Raw genomic sequence first — 12,489 nt, forward strand, 5'->3', positions numbered from 1 at the left:
CTTTGGGAGAATGAAATGGACTAAAGAGCAAACATGGTTGCGGCAGCTATGTCTCCCAAGCACCAAATGGATTAGTCATCCACCTTGGAAAGATGTCATAGGGTAAAAAGGGATCCTCTACCCGCTAAGTAAAATTGACTAATGACTAAGGCTTTATCTCTTCTACCTCATAGTCGAGGACGACTATGACTTCAAGAGAGAGGTAATGTCATAAAATCTAATATCTAATATCTAACCAACCCAAAAGATTTTCTCATATTAAATTGATCACTTAATGTGGGAGAATAAACGGGAACAAGTGTTAAGATATAGACATGTGCTTATAGATCTATCTCAACACGGGACCAATGGTAAAGGGACCCAAATGAGAGATGGTCTATCAAAGAGCAAGGCTAAAAAATGGAGCATAAGACCTTAGGGTTAGATTCATTGAAGACCTCAAATAATGTGTGTAAAAGGCCTTTGACCTTAGGTAAGCTAGGGCTGAGCTTGAGGCGCGGGAACCCGAACCAGCTCGAGGTGCTTGTCTTGCTTGTCATGCTTGATGACTAAGGTGCTTGAGGTGCTTGATGATTGAGGTGCTTGAGATGCTTGAGGTGCTTAATTATTGAGATGCTTGAGGTGCTTGACATGCTTGAGATGCTAAGGTTGCACTTGAGGTGAGAACCCAGCCCAAGCTTAAAGTGCTTATGAGCCAAGCTTTAGGTGGGAACTGGGCCTATGCATGAGGGGCTTGAGGTGTCAAAAAGTCAAAGATTCAATCGCTACAAGGAGGGGGCAAGCCCTACATGAGGGGGGATGAGAGAGAAGACCCACACATTCACACAAGGCATGCATGGTACAAATAAAGCAAAAGGGACACTTGTCAAGTTCCTCCTCATGTTGCCCTCGTGGTGTGCCTGAAGCCTATTGGTTGGCCACCCAAGGGGTCCAATAATAATTTAGGAGATTTAATTAAATGATTTAGCATTTATCTAGTCCTCTCTCTCAAAGGGTAAAGGGGGACACTCGTCTCAAGGCTACCTTTGCTGCTTGTAATGCCTCCTGCTTGTGATTGGCTAGGCCTGGAGGGGTCCAATGAGCTTCAAGCATGAGATACAAGGGGGGGCCGACCCAAGCAAGCTAGGGGGTTTCTTAGGGGGTATACTCACCCACACACACTCACAAACACCCTCATTGTGTGCTATGCAAAGTGCAAGGGCTCCCTCTCCTTCTCCAAGCAAGTAGAGGTTGAGAACCTACACCAACACTCTTGGATATGGAGTGCAAATCCAACCTAGAGCCATGCTTCAATGCTTAAGCTTGACATCTCCTTCTTCTTGATTACTATGCTATTATGTATGCTAGCAACAAGAGTTATGATAAGTGAGGAACTTTCTCCTACGAAATGTTTCTTCTTCCTCTTCCCTACCCTCATTCCCTGCTAGCTCTCTCCACCTTCGAAGGTGTTTGAGGTCTTGGGACTAAGGCTTGGGATATTTAAAGCTTTCTTCAAGTTTTTGTTATGTTTGTGATGCATGAAGCTTTCCATCTTCATTGCATCACCTAGGTCACAAGGAACACAAAGATTGTATTGTAACAAGTCTCTCTTAATGGGAGAAATCATAATACAAATGCCTATTGGAGGGGGGACCGGCTCCACATAAATCCGGTCCTCAAATGTTGTCATGTTCTCTAAATTCTCTCTCTTGCAAAAGTATTGTTCATGCCAAGTTAACTAATTGCTATGATTATGTTGCTATCTTCAATTATGTTCACCCGCTATGCTCACAAAGTCATTTCTCAAAGGTACTCTCATTAATTTCCGCTACTCTCAAATTAAATAGGCCAATTCCATTACATAAGGCAAGGTGTAAACGCATACTAAATCTGCAAGAGAGATTTTCACGGATAGTGCAAAAGGGTGCAGAAGAATAAAGTCCATGAATTTGCATGCTGCTCCAAATAAATTTGTGTTAAACAGTAGGGCCCATAGCACCTAGTGTGCATGCATTTAACACAAACATATCCAAACCGCAATTCTATGACGAGACTTTCCACGGTACAGACGAAAAATCTTGGCAACAAAAATTGGACCATAATAGAATGTGACAACCCAGTCACACCTAGGTACCAACCATGAGACATTCTCATGAACATAGCATACTTGGCTATATGTAGAACGACCCTCCGTTAAGGTGGTTTCACAACACTTGTAACCGGAACAAGTCTATACTTAGGACTCGACAATCTCTGGCCACTGAAATTGTTCCTGGCATGGTGTGCTCCAAATTGTCTAATAAACTGATGCGACCAGCACGTGGGGACCTCGTCGCGACACATCATTAGGAATTTGGCACCAGTGTCAGTCCCAGAGACTCATATTCTCCACATGTGGAATATGTCACAAATAAGGATGGCTAAAAAAGCGACATCCATCAAGTACAAGATGTACTTGTGTGTGAAGGTAACTGCAAAACACTCCGCGACAAGTGTGAGAGGGACCCTCATTATCATTGCTCCACATTGGCTAAACTGAACTCCTTGAGTTCCTAGACCATGTTGTATCCCATGTGACAACATATGCCAAATCGAACCCGATAAGTGGGTTCATAACATTATAATGTATATTGGACACTACAGCCCAAAATACTTTGTTCCGATATGCCCTTGGCATGGATTAGAAATATTCAAGCAGATTTATACGACTTGAAGGAACCAAGCAAAGCATACTAAAAAATGGAGTAACACCAAATCAATAGATGCGTACCTGGAAATTTGAACTTAATGGTCACTTACCTGTATTCAAATGCAGAGGAGCACGTCGCCCACCTGAGAAAAAAGCAAGCAACATTGCACTGGAAACCTTGGGTGTTGCCTTCGCAACTCAAACCCGTTGGCTAGAATCTACGTAGTCCAACCCTGTGGTAAGACCCTTTGTCGAAACCGCTCAACGAGCAAGTAACGATAACCAACATAGTCAACCGTGTAGAGAATGATTGGAATCAACTGAAAAAGTTGAATTTGTCCGCTACTACGTGGTAGTTTATTGCGGACTTCTTTTCTTGAAAATATAACAGGAATAGATCAAACTAAATTACCCGTTGGGTCTTACCCCAAAACTGTGCTGCCATAGACACTCGTAGTGTTATAGAGAGAGCAAGAGATCTACACAAGGGAGATGCCTAGCTCTTATGGACAGCCATGCTGTCTCAACTGGTTGCTGCATCGATACTTCCTTGTAGACATCAGCTGCTGTGAGTTGAAGATTATCAAAAAGTCAACTTGAGTGTCGCACTGAAAACATGTAGTGCAAAAATGACACCCTAGACATCCGTAATGACAAGACTCTTGCTTGTCCAGTAACGTCGATGTGTACTTCCTTGGGTAGATCTGTTAGATCTTGAAAACAATCACCCAAAGAATACCAATAGTTAGGTCTTACCCTCGGCCTTACCCTCGGCCTGACAATGACTCTTAGCCAGTGTGGCTCATAGCCATTATGCAAATTAGTGTTCAATGGACGAGCCGATGAAGACTAATTTGAGTAGCATCTTAGCCACGTTTTAGTTGAGAGTTAGAGCACCTTGGCTCAGGCTGACTCGCGAGCAAAACATGGATAAAAAGCTTCTTAGAAGATTTTCATTATTCCCTTAAAGGGAGAGAGAGAGAGAGAGAGAGAGAGAGAGAGAGAGAGAGAGAGAGAGAGAGAGACAAGAGCATGCTGGGCTGAGGATCTTTTCTTAAATTTTTAGAGTGTGTACGCAAGTTGTGTGCTCTTACGCATCTTATGTCTAAATTGCATCTTATCGTATAAGCATTCCACAGTTTTCCGGTATGACTCTCTCATCAAAAGAGGTAACAAAACGCATTCCGACCACCTACCATGCAGGGGTCGTGATTGTATGAGGACGACTTAGAATTGGCACTTTGCCCGTAAAATAAGTCCTAGATTTGGGTTCCTTTTAGTGTTGCTGTGTGTTGATAGCAACCAACAATCATATTAAACAATCCATCACTTAGTCTATCCTTGACAGAGTTGCGAGTGTGATAGCGAAAGCGTAATGCATGAAGCGGTAGAATTGAATTCACCTCACTAGCATGTCTTGCATGCAGAGTTGTAAGCCCTTGCGGAGAGTGATGGCCTCCACCGTGAGAACCAAAACCATGAGTGCCTTGCACAGTTTAGATTGGTAGGGATTCTGTGAGCTGATATTCCCAATTGTGCCAGTTCCCCGAAGCCTTGCTTCATATAAAATTGCCAAAGCACTTTGCTTTGCACAATGATAGTAATTGCCAAGTAAAGTGTAAACAGGAAAAAACAATAAAAACTTAAACTTGGCTAACCTGGTCATTGTTGCTGCAACCAGTTGTCATTAAATTTGGAAGGAAAAACTCATTCCAAAATGGCTCATAGCCATATCTGCACAAACGCCATCGTATATCCTATACACCCGTCTGGTACATAATGAAATAACCTGCAAACACATAATGAAATAACCTGCAAACACATTGCCTATTTCTTCCCAATGTTGTATGCTCATAGCATATGCCAAACGTGGCTAGTGTATAAATTGAAGCCTTGCTTCATAGAGCTATGTCTGGCCTCATTGCCAACAAATACTATTGACGATAGATGTCATAGCAAAGAGACTCGACCTTGTCGATCATGCACAAAAAATCGACCTAGTCGAATTGTAAATGTAAGTGAAAAATAGTAGAACACGTACAAGTTATGTATCTCAGACCTGCCTGGTTCTATGAATGATAGTCATGACCATTCCTTCCATTGCATACGAGGGTTATCAAGCACATGCTCAATAACTACTCTACTTCATGATGTCAAGGGCCTTGCCGAATTCGCAACCAATGTGGAATCGTGTTAGAACTGCAAGGCTTGTACCTGCTAGGTTTGATTGCCATTGTTTGTGACAATCTCCACCTCTAGCATTAGTGTCTGCATCACCACATAATGTGGTTAAACGATGTATAGGTAGAGAAGTTTTGCTTCTTCGCAAGCCCAAACTCCGGGCTCTTGCCAGTCGCCCTGAAATCGTCCATGCCGATCAGCGATCCAACCGTGCAAAAAAACTTTGCACGCATGAGCCAAAGTGGCAACAGATCTTGGCGTTGCATCAAAAATCAATCTTTGAAATGCTATCCGTATAAGTCTGCAAAGTAAAATTTCACAGAGATTAATAAAATCCAAAAAAACTAAACTTGATGAGCATGGCGTTCGTCCGTGTATGTGGCAAACATATCCTCATAATTTTGATCCCCTTTGCAAGAAATATCTCGCATGCCGCATAATCATCTCTGCTGAGTTTCGCATGCCGAGACCCACTTCGGTAACCAACGAAAACTAAAAAATTTGGATATCTCCTTGAGCGGAAATTCGGAATTTTCACTTTGCTTCCTCTCTATTGTACTGGGCATTCCGTGCAACCATGGCCGCTTCCCCTCTTCAAGCCTCGCATGCATCCGTGGGCGGCCCTTGGTGGGGCGGGACCCTAGGGAAACCCCTTTGGGCACCTTAGGGCGCCCACAATCAATAAGAAAAACAAAAATAAAAAACGGTGTGAACCTGTGTAGCCATGGCCAATTCTGTTGGGTAGTGCAGAGAGGGGAGAAATAACTCGCAGGGGGCGCGCAAGTGCCTGCATGCCTGGGATGAAGAAACGAAGTTTGCTAACCTCGGCCCGACGCTCCTCTTTGGAGATATCCCGAGTCAAATCCGTGGAGGTCGTCGGGCGTCCAATTTCATGTAAGCAATCGCTCCCACGGCCCTGCTTCTTCTGTCGACTTTCATCCTCTTCGGCCTGTGTCTTCAAGGGTCCATGCCCACGGCATGTGTCTTCACACGGCCTCCACGAGCTCCAAGCCCACCAAGAACGAGAGAGAGAGAGAGAGAGAGAGAGAGAGAGAGAGAGAGAGAGAGAGAGAGAGAGAGAGAGAGAGAGAGAGAGAGAGAGAGGAGAGCCCCTGCCATGCCATGCATGAACATGCAATCCTTGCAATACTTTCCCCCCTCCTCCATAGCTCCCCCTTCCACCGAGCTCTGATACCAACATAAGACCTAGGAGATTGCGATGTCGGATCCACCGCCCTACCACCCTATGTATAGACCGGCTCCTAGCCCTAGCCATCATATGGATCCCCAGTCCACATTGGTCCAGTCCGAGCCCCTAGCTCAGGTCCCTGACCCCCTAGGCTTAGGATCCTTGTCGTGACAGCTATGAGGTGCCAAGTTGAACCAAGGTAAAATATAAAACCCCTTTAGGAATTTGTAGTTGTCGATAGGCTAGTGAATATATCTTATCCATACTTATATGCATAAGGTTTGAGGTGATTTTTTGAAATTTTGCCCAAAAATGACAGTGTATAGTGTATTTTTGGTAAATTTGTCTCTTAAAACCACAAAAGTTTGAAAACTTTGGGCTAATCTCTCAGCAAAAAACGTTTATGAAAAAAAAAAAAGGCAAAAGATCTTAAAAAACCCTTGAAACATAGCCATTGGAGTAAAAATAGCCCCTAATTTTTTCCTCAGTGCCAGCCAAGCTGAGACATGTGACACCTTGACATGTGTTGAGGCATGTGACTGCCCTCGAGCAAGCTGCGACATGGCGTGCCATGGCATTGTGAGAATTGCGAAGAATGCATTACACTAACAACGTAAGTAGACTTAAACAAGGGGCGTTTTTTTTTTCAAGCTTGGCATTCCTCTCGTCCGCCGACATTCGAAGTTAAAAGTCAAAGATGCGGGAATGATCACTCATTAAGCACCCAACTCATCCAAGAGCCAGTTCACCTGGTTGAAAACATGTTGGCAATCGAAAACCCATTAGTTGTGAGTTCACGTGAGCTGCAAGAAAACTGAGAAAGATGAGAGAGAAGGTCATTTTGGTCCCACCTTTTCTCTCAGAAAAGCAATTTGACACCAAAAAGGAAACCAGTTTTAGATCGTGTGTTTGTCTGTAGTGTGGTTGCCTTCTTGCTTCACCTCCCAGGGGTGGAGCGGGATTGCAACTATTCGCAACCTCAGATTCGCAACCAGCAGGAAACCGGGCATGGAAACAACGTGGGTTTGCAACTGGTTGCCAACCGGTTTGTAACCACGCTCTCATGTGAACTGACACCAAGTGCTTGTGTAAGCATATTTCATGTTAGGCGCTTTTGAGTCTACACTATTCTGAAGTCTATGGCCCAAATTTTTTCGATAAATTCACCTTAGATGGGTTAAAAGTAAGTTGGCCTTATCGGTTGAGAAGACGAACGGCGAGCAGAAATGGGCCCCACAAAATCCAGAGCTTGAGGCACAAATGAAGCCACGTGGCAGAGGCTCGTGCAAAATGAGGACGTGGCACCAGCTCTATATTTTTAGCACGGTAATTTTGAATTGTGAAAATGCATGCGTAGAAGAGGAAGGTACTCTGCAACCCCCATCGCGCGCGACCCATTTGTTGAGCTGGAAGATTCACAGGATTTCGCTCATCGCCCACGTTAGATGTAGCTTCAAAGCGTCTCTCCTTCGCCATCCTTACAAAGATCTGTTGTCCGCCGTCTTGCTTTTCTGTGCTTTTCTTGCAAGCTGCGCCTGCGCCCTTTCCGTAAACTAAGCTTTATGAAGGAAATGTTGACTATGCAGTCTTGTTCTTGCCGATGAATATACAGGAGCACTATTTTCTTTCAAAGGTAGAGCATTACACCATGCTGGCGCATTTATCAATGGTGTAATATCGGAGAAGATATCACTAACATCTCGTTCATAATTAAGCCTGTTGATCTGGCTTAATGAGAGCAGTATGTGATGCTTGTGAAGGTGCACCAGCGAGAGTCTTTTGTGCTGCAGATGAGGCTGCCCTATGCCCAATGTGCGACGAAAAGGTAAGGTCCTGATTTCTTCATTATCAAAGATATAATGGAGGCTTGAATGGTACATATTGTTTGAATTTTTACTGCAGAGAGGATAACCATGTATACTTGTCGACCGGTACCGAGTATTAGGGTAGTTGTTTTGAGCTATATAGAGAGAGCTATATATATAGAACCTCTACATATATAGCTCAACAATTCTACTAATTGTCACATCTTATTATTTAATGGAAATCCAATATAAGAATTCTCCATGACAAGACAGTGCTACTGATATTGTACTAATTGTCAAGGATATCTATATAATGGTATACATGTAAATCATTCCAGTTAAATTGGGTGTTTTAATTCTAAGCTATGAGGGTCGCTTGTTACCCCATACGCTCTTAACCCTCAAGAGGTTTTTTTGTGAAGGTTCATGGCTGCAACAAGCTTGCAAGTCGACACGTACGACTAACACTTGCGGAGGCAAGTGCAATCCGACGGTGTGACATATGCGAAAATGCTCCTGGTAGGAGTGCTGACAATTCATTAAATGCCATCTTCTTGCAATTTAGTCCCTTCTTTGAGTACTGCTCATGATGGCCTTCACCGTGTTTACAATATGTGGAGCAGCATTCTTCTTCTGTGCTGTTGATGGGACATCACTTTGCTTACAGTGTGATATGGATGTTCACGTTGGTGGCAAGCGAACCCATCAACGATACCTTCTAATGGGACAGCAACTGAAGGTATAAATTGTCTAATACATGATGACGACAACCATACTTGATGCATGTGGCAGTATGGTTTGTTACGATGACCATGGCGCACATGTATGCTTGTCCATGTACATATAAAGATATGTAGTTCATTCCAACAGATCACCGCTACATGCACACACATTCACACGTATGGGTTTCTATGTTTACCCTCCTTGTAGGCTGGCTTTAACTGACCCCTAAAAGCATTAAGCCATGTGTGCTGGGTGATGCATGCATTATTCAGATACAACTTGATTGTTTTGAATGTAGTTTCCTATTCCTCATGGAGGGGGGGCAGATTTTTCGAAACAGCCCACTATAGAAAGTGTACTACAAAGGGACCAGCAGAGAGTGCTAGAGAATCCAGAAAGTGACTCTCCATTGCGGGAAGGTAGCAATACATCTGCCATAGCCATTGCCATCGGCAATACTTCTTCTCAGATGATCGATCTGAATTTCAGGCCTCATAACGAACCTTCTTGTGTAAGATGCTGGTCACAGAGACTTAATTGCTTCTGATCCATGTCCATTAATGTTTACTGTGCGCGCTGTATTTTTGTATGTGTGTGTGTCCACGCGCGCTTGCGTGCATGCACGCGTGGGGTACACACCTTGAAACCTATGTCATGTATTTTCACATTACCCATTGCTCATGCTGCACAATGTCAGGGAAGAAACTCATAATGCGATTAGCGTCCATATGGTTGATTTGAAATGGTTGTATGAATTTTGCAGAGTGGGAAAGACATAGAGCTTCTTAACAATGAAGCTGAACCTCCTCAAGAAATGCCTCCCATCGAGAAAGAGGAAGATGTTGGATAACTGTCTTAATGTATTGCTTTTATGTTAGGTAATTCCCTTGCTGTTGTTCCATCAGATAGCTGGGGACTTAGCCTTGTTTTACTTTATAAAGCCAAGATCATTGGGCAATTTGTTGCAAAGTGTAATTAGGCCATGGTGCCTTTACTCAGACGTTCTCTCAACATACGGTGTAACTTGGTTAGCTCTGTTGCACTTGAACAACCCAATCTCTCATTCTGAGTTAACTAAGCTAAATTTAAGTGGGTCATAGATTTGTTTCTTTGCAAACTTTCTATATATATGTGAGCTTGAGTCTTCAATTGCATGCATAAAGGTACTCTCAAGTTACTAAGACAAATGGTCTTTTGGCCTACATTATAGAAGACCCTTAAAACTTTTGGAAACAATTGTGGACCTTTGGATCATAGCCCATTGATTGGGCCACATGGCGAAGGCAATGTTTTTTCCTATTTTTGATGGAGTGTTTATGAGCGGCATTAACTAGTGGGTCCACACAATCTCTCATCATCTTTTTAGTGTTTGAGAGTAGACACTAACTACCTGGAGGATACACGCATATTCCCATCACCTTATGTAGGCCATTGTGACTACTCACCTTGTTTTCGACTTAAATGGAGACCATTGGTTTGCTGGACCACTGGTAAAAGTTTGCATTTGCAACTTTTGTTCACCGAGTACAGACTCTGGACAATTGTGACAAAAACAATGGATGCAAGAAACAACATGCAAATTGGCATAGGCAAAAATGTCTAACCGAAGTATGTAGGTTGGCGGATTTCAACAATACAAAGAGGATTCTATTGGTTGGCAAATACCTCTATAATTCAAAGGGAAGGTTTTTATCTTATGTGCATGTGATGTTTACATAAGAACCTCCATTGTGCATATCTACATCTTGACTAACACATACAATTCTTTGTACTTAAGACTGAAGTTGGTTAGCATCGAATAATAACAAACAAAAATCCAAGAAGGAGATTTTTAGAGTTATTACATACTTCTAACCATTTACACACCATGAATTGAAGTTGATTTGCCTCAGATGGTAGCCAACAAAAGATATAAATGAGCTTTCAGGGTAGGATGATACTTCTAGCATCTATTAAATTGGTCATCTAATGCAAGGATTGCATAACGAAATCAATATGAAGTATAGAAGGCGCACTGATAAGGCAATTAAGGATTAAATGGAGCATGAGCCTAATATTTTATCTCAAAGTGATTGAAGGCAATAAGCAAATATGGAATTGTCATGTATTGCAACAGTGGTAATTACTTGTAAGAGCCCAAAAACTGGGGATTAGACTTGGAAACATAACCATTTTCAACTTGCTCAGATAGTTAACATTCGAACAGAAATATTCATTAGGGTCCCCCAAACTCGAAAAAAGTAAAATCCTTTCAGAACATCTTAAATGCATAAGTGAAGGGTGAGTATAGAAAATGATAAGACACATGAAGGTGGAAAGTCAAAAGAACTTTTGAGTCTATATAAAGAGGTGGTCGAGTGCACATTGTTAAGTATGGAGCCTGATTTACCCTTGTAATTTTCTGTGGTAAAAGCGCACATTTGGCCTCCATTATGAGGAGAAGCCATCATGCGTGAAGGAAAATCACTCGCCGGAAATCAAAATTTTCACGGCCAAAAATCAAGGGCAACTTTAGGGGCCTCGGGGGCAGAAGTCCCCGAGACTTTTTTTTTCCTCGCCGGAATACTCCTTTTCGCCGGAATATTATGGCCGGACGTCGATCGGAAAGTGGTCGAAAAACAACCGTCGGTTCGCCGGTGACCGGTAGTCAATGGCCGCTGGTCGGAAGTCAATGGCCGGTGGCCGAATTCAAAAGTGGACTTGTCTTCTCAAGGAAGGCCACACATGGGCGGATTGGAGGGTCCGATTTGGACTTATCTACACAAGGGCGGCTACACATGGCTGCCTCTCATGAGAGAGGGCAGTCCTTTTGGCCTATAAAAGGAGACCATTTCTACACACATTTCATAGTGTGAAGTTGATGCAACAAAGTGAGTGTGAGGTGATGAGAGTGAAGCAAGGCGGGAGCTCCATTAAGGGTATAATCCTTGTGTAAACTACTTCTTGTTTTGAAGTACTAAAGCCATTGAGTGGCTGCTTTCCCATGGACGTAGCCCACATTGGGTGAACCACGTATATTGTGTGTACTCTCTCTCTCTCTCTCTCTCTCTCTCTCTCTCTCTCTCTCTCTCTCTCTCTCTACTCTATAATCTCGTGTATGTAAATCTGTTTCTCTCCATTAAGTAATCTACTCAATTATCTATTTAGCTATGTTTTATTTCCTAACAACTGGTATTAGAGCAAGGTTTGCTCGTAACTAAATTATCTCAAGGAAAGGATTCCTTGAATTGAGTGGGAGTTATGGCGGAGGAAGGGAAGCTCAAGATTGAGAAGTTCAACGGCAAAACTACCAACATTGGAAGATGCAGATTGAAGACTATCTCTACTAGAAGGACCTCTATTTGCCACTAGACGGTCTTATAAAGAAACCCGCAACGATGGCAGATGAAGCATGGATTGTCCTTGATCAAAAAGCCCTGAACAATCCGGTTAAGCTTGGCATCAACGGTGACCTTCAATGTTTCGGAGATGAAGACCACGGAGGACTTGATGAAGTCACTTGACGACTTCTACGAGAAACCATCGGCATCCAATAAGGTATTTTTTATGAAGCGCTTGTTCAGTCTAAAGATGGCAGAGAATGGTTCAGTTGTAGAACACATAACTGACTTTAACACAAACATAAATCAACTTCGATCGGTGAAAATCAATTTCGATCATAAAGTGCGAGCTCTCCTTATACTATCATCTCTACCGGATAGTTGGGACAGCCTTGTGATGGCTGTAAGTAATTCTATTTCTGGCACAAATACTCTTAAGTTTGATGATGTTGTGGGTGTTCTCCTAAGCAAGGAAATACGAAGGAGAAACACAGGAGAATCATCAAGTGCTGCATTGTCAGTGGAAACAAGAGGAAGGCCTAAGGAGAGGTTCAAAAACCAAAAGGGTCGTGATCGCTCAAGGCGGAGCAAGTCACGCACAAA

At 42.9% G+C, this 12,489-nt stretch overlaps 1 protein-coding gene across 3 annotated transcripts; it reads left to right on the forward strand.

Annotated features, from left to right (window-relative positions):
• Positions 1-7,380: 7,380 nt before the first annotated feature.
• On the forward strand, positions 7,381-9,663 carry LOC147428534 (B-box zinc finger protein 19-like). 3 transcript variants are annotated; one of them, XM_086496520.1, is made up of 6 exons: positions 7,381-7,671; positions 7,754-7,863; positions 8,266-8,362; positions 8,467-8,582; positions 8,865-9,077; positions 9,330-9,663. In XM_086496520.1, exons 2-6 carry the CDS (start codon positions 7,771-7,773, stop codon positions 9,414-9,416), a joined length of 606 nt encoding a protein of 201 aa, XP_086352646.1. In that variant the 5' UTR covers positions 7,381-7,671; positions 7,754-7,770; the 3' UTR covers positions 9,417-9,663. The 3 variants fall into 3 exon arrangements, with proteins under 3 accessions (XP_086352646.1, XP_086352647.1, XP_086352645.1); XM_086496521.1 differs by having other exon boundaries at positions 7,799-7,863; XM_086496519.1 differs by having other exon boundaries at positions 7,381-7,863.
• The last annotated feature ends 2,826 nt before the right edge of the window (positions 9,664-12,489 follow it).

This window comes from Adiantum capillus-veneris, chromosome 23, assembly GCF_014529385.1.
Source record: "Adiantum capillus-veneris isolate H3 chromosome 23, ASM1452938v2, whole genome shotgun sequence".
NCBI lineage: Eukaryota > Viridiplantae > Streptophyta > Polypodiopsida > Polypodiales > Pteridaceae > Adiantum > Adiantum capillus-veneris.

Bases quoted from the DNA above. Each gene is read 5' to 3' on its own strand.
- LOC147428534 (XM_086496519.1), top strand. From the start codon at position 7,771: ATGAGAGCAGTATGTGATGCTTGTGAAGGTGCACCAGCGAGAGTCTTT. The intron at 7,864-8,265 runs GTAAGGTCCTGA...TTTTTTGTGAAG, and splicing joins GCCCAATGTGCGACGAAAAG to GTTCATGGCTGCAACAAGCT. The intron at 9,078-9,329 runs GTAAGATGCTGG...TGAATTTTGCAG, and splicing joins CTCATAACGAACCTTCTTGT to AGTGGGAAAGACATAGAGCT.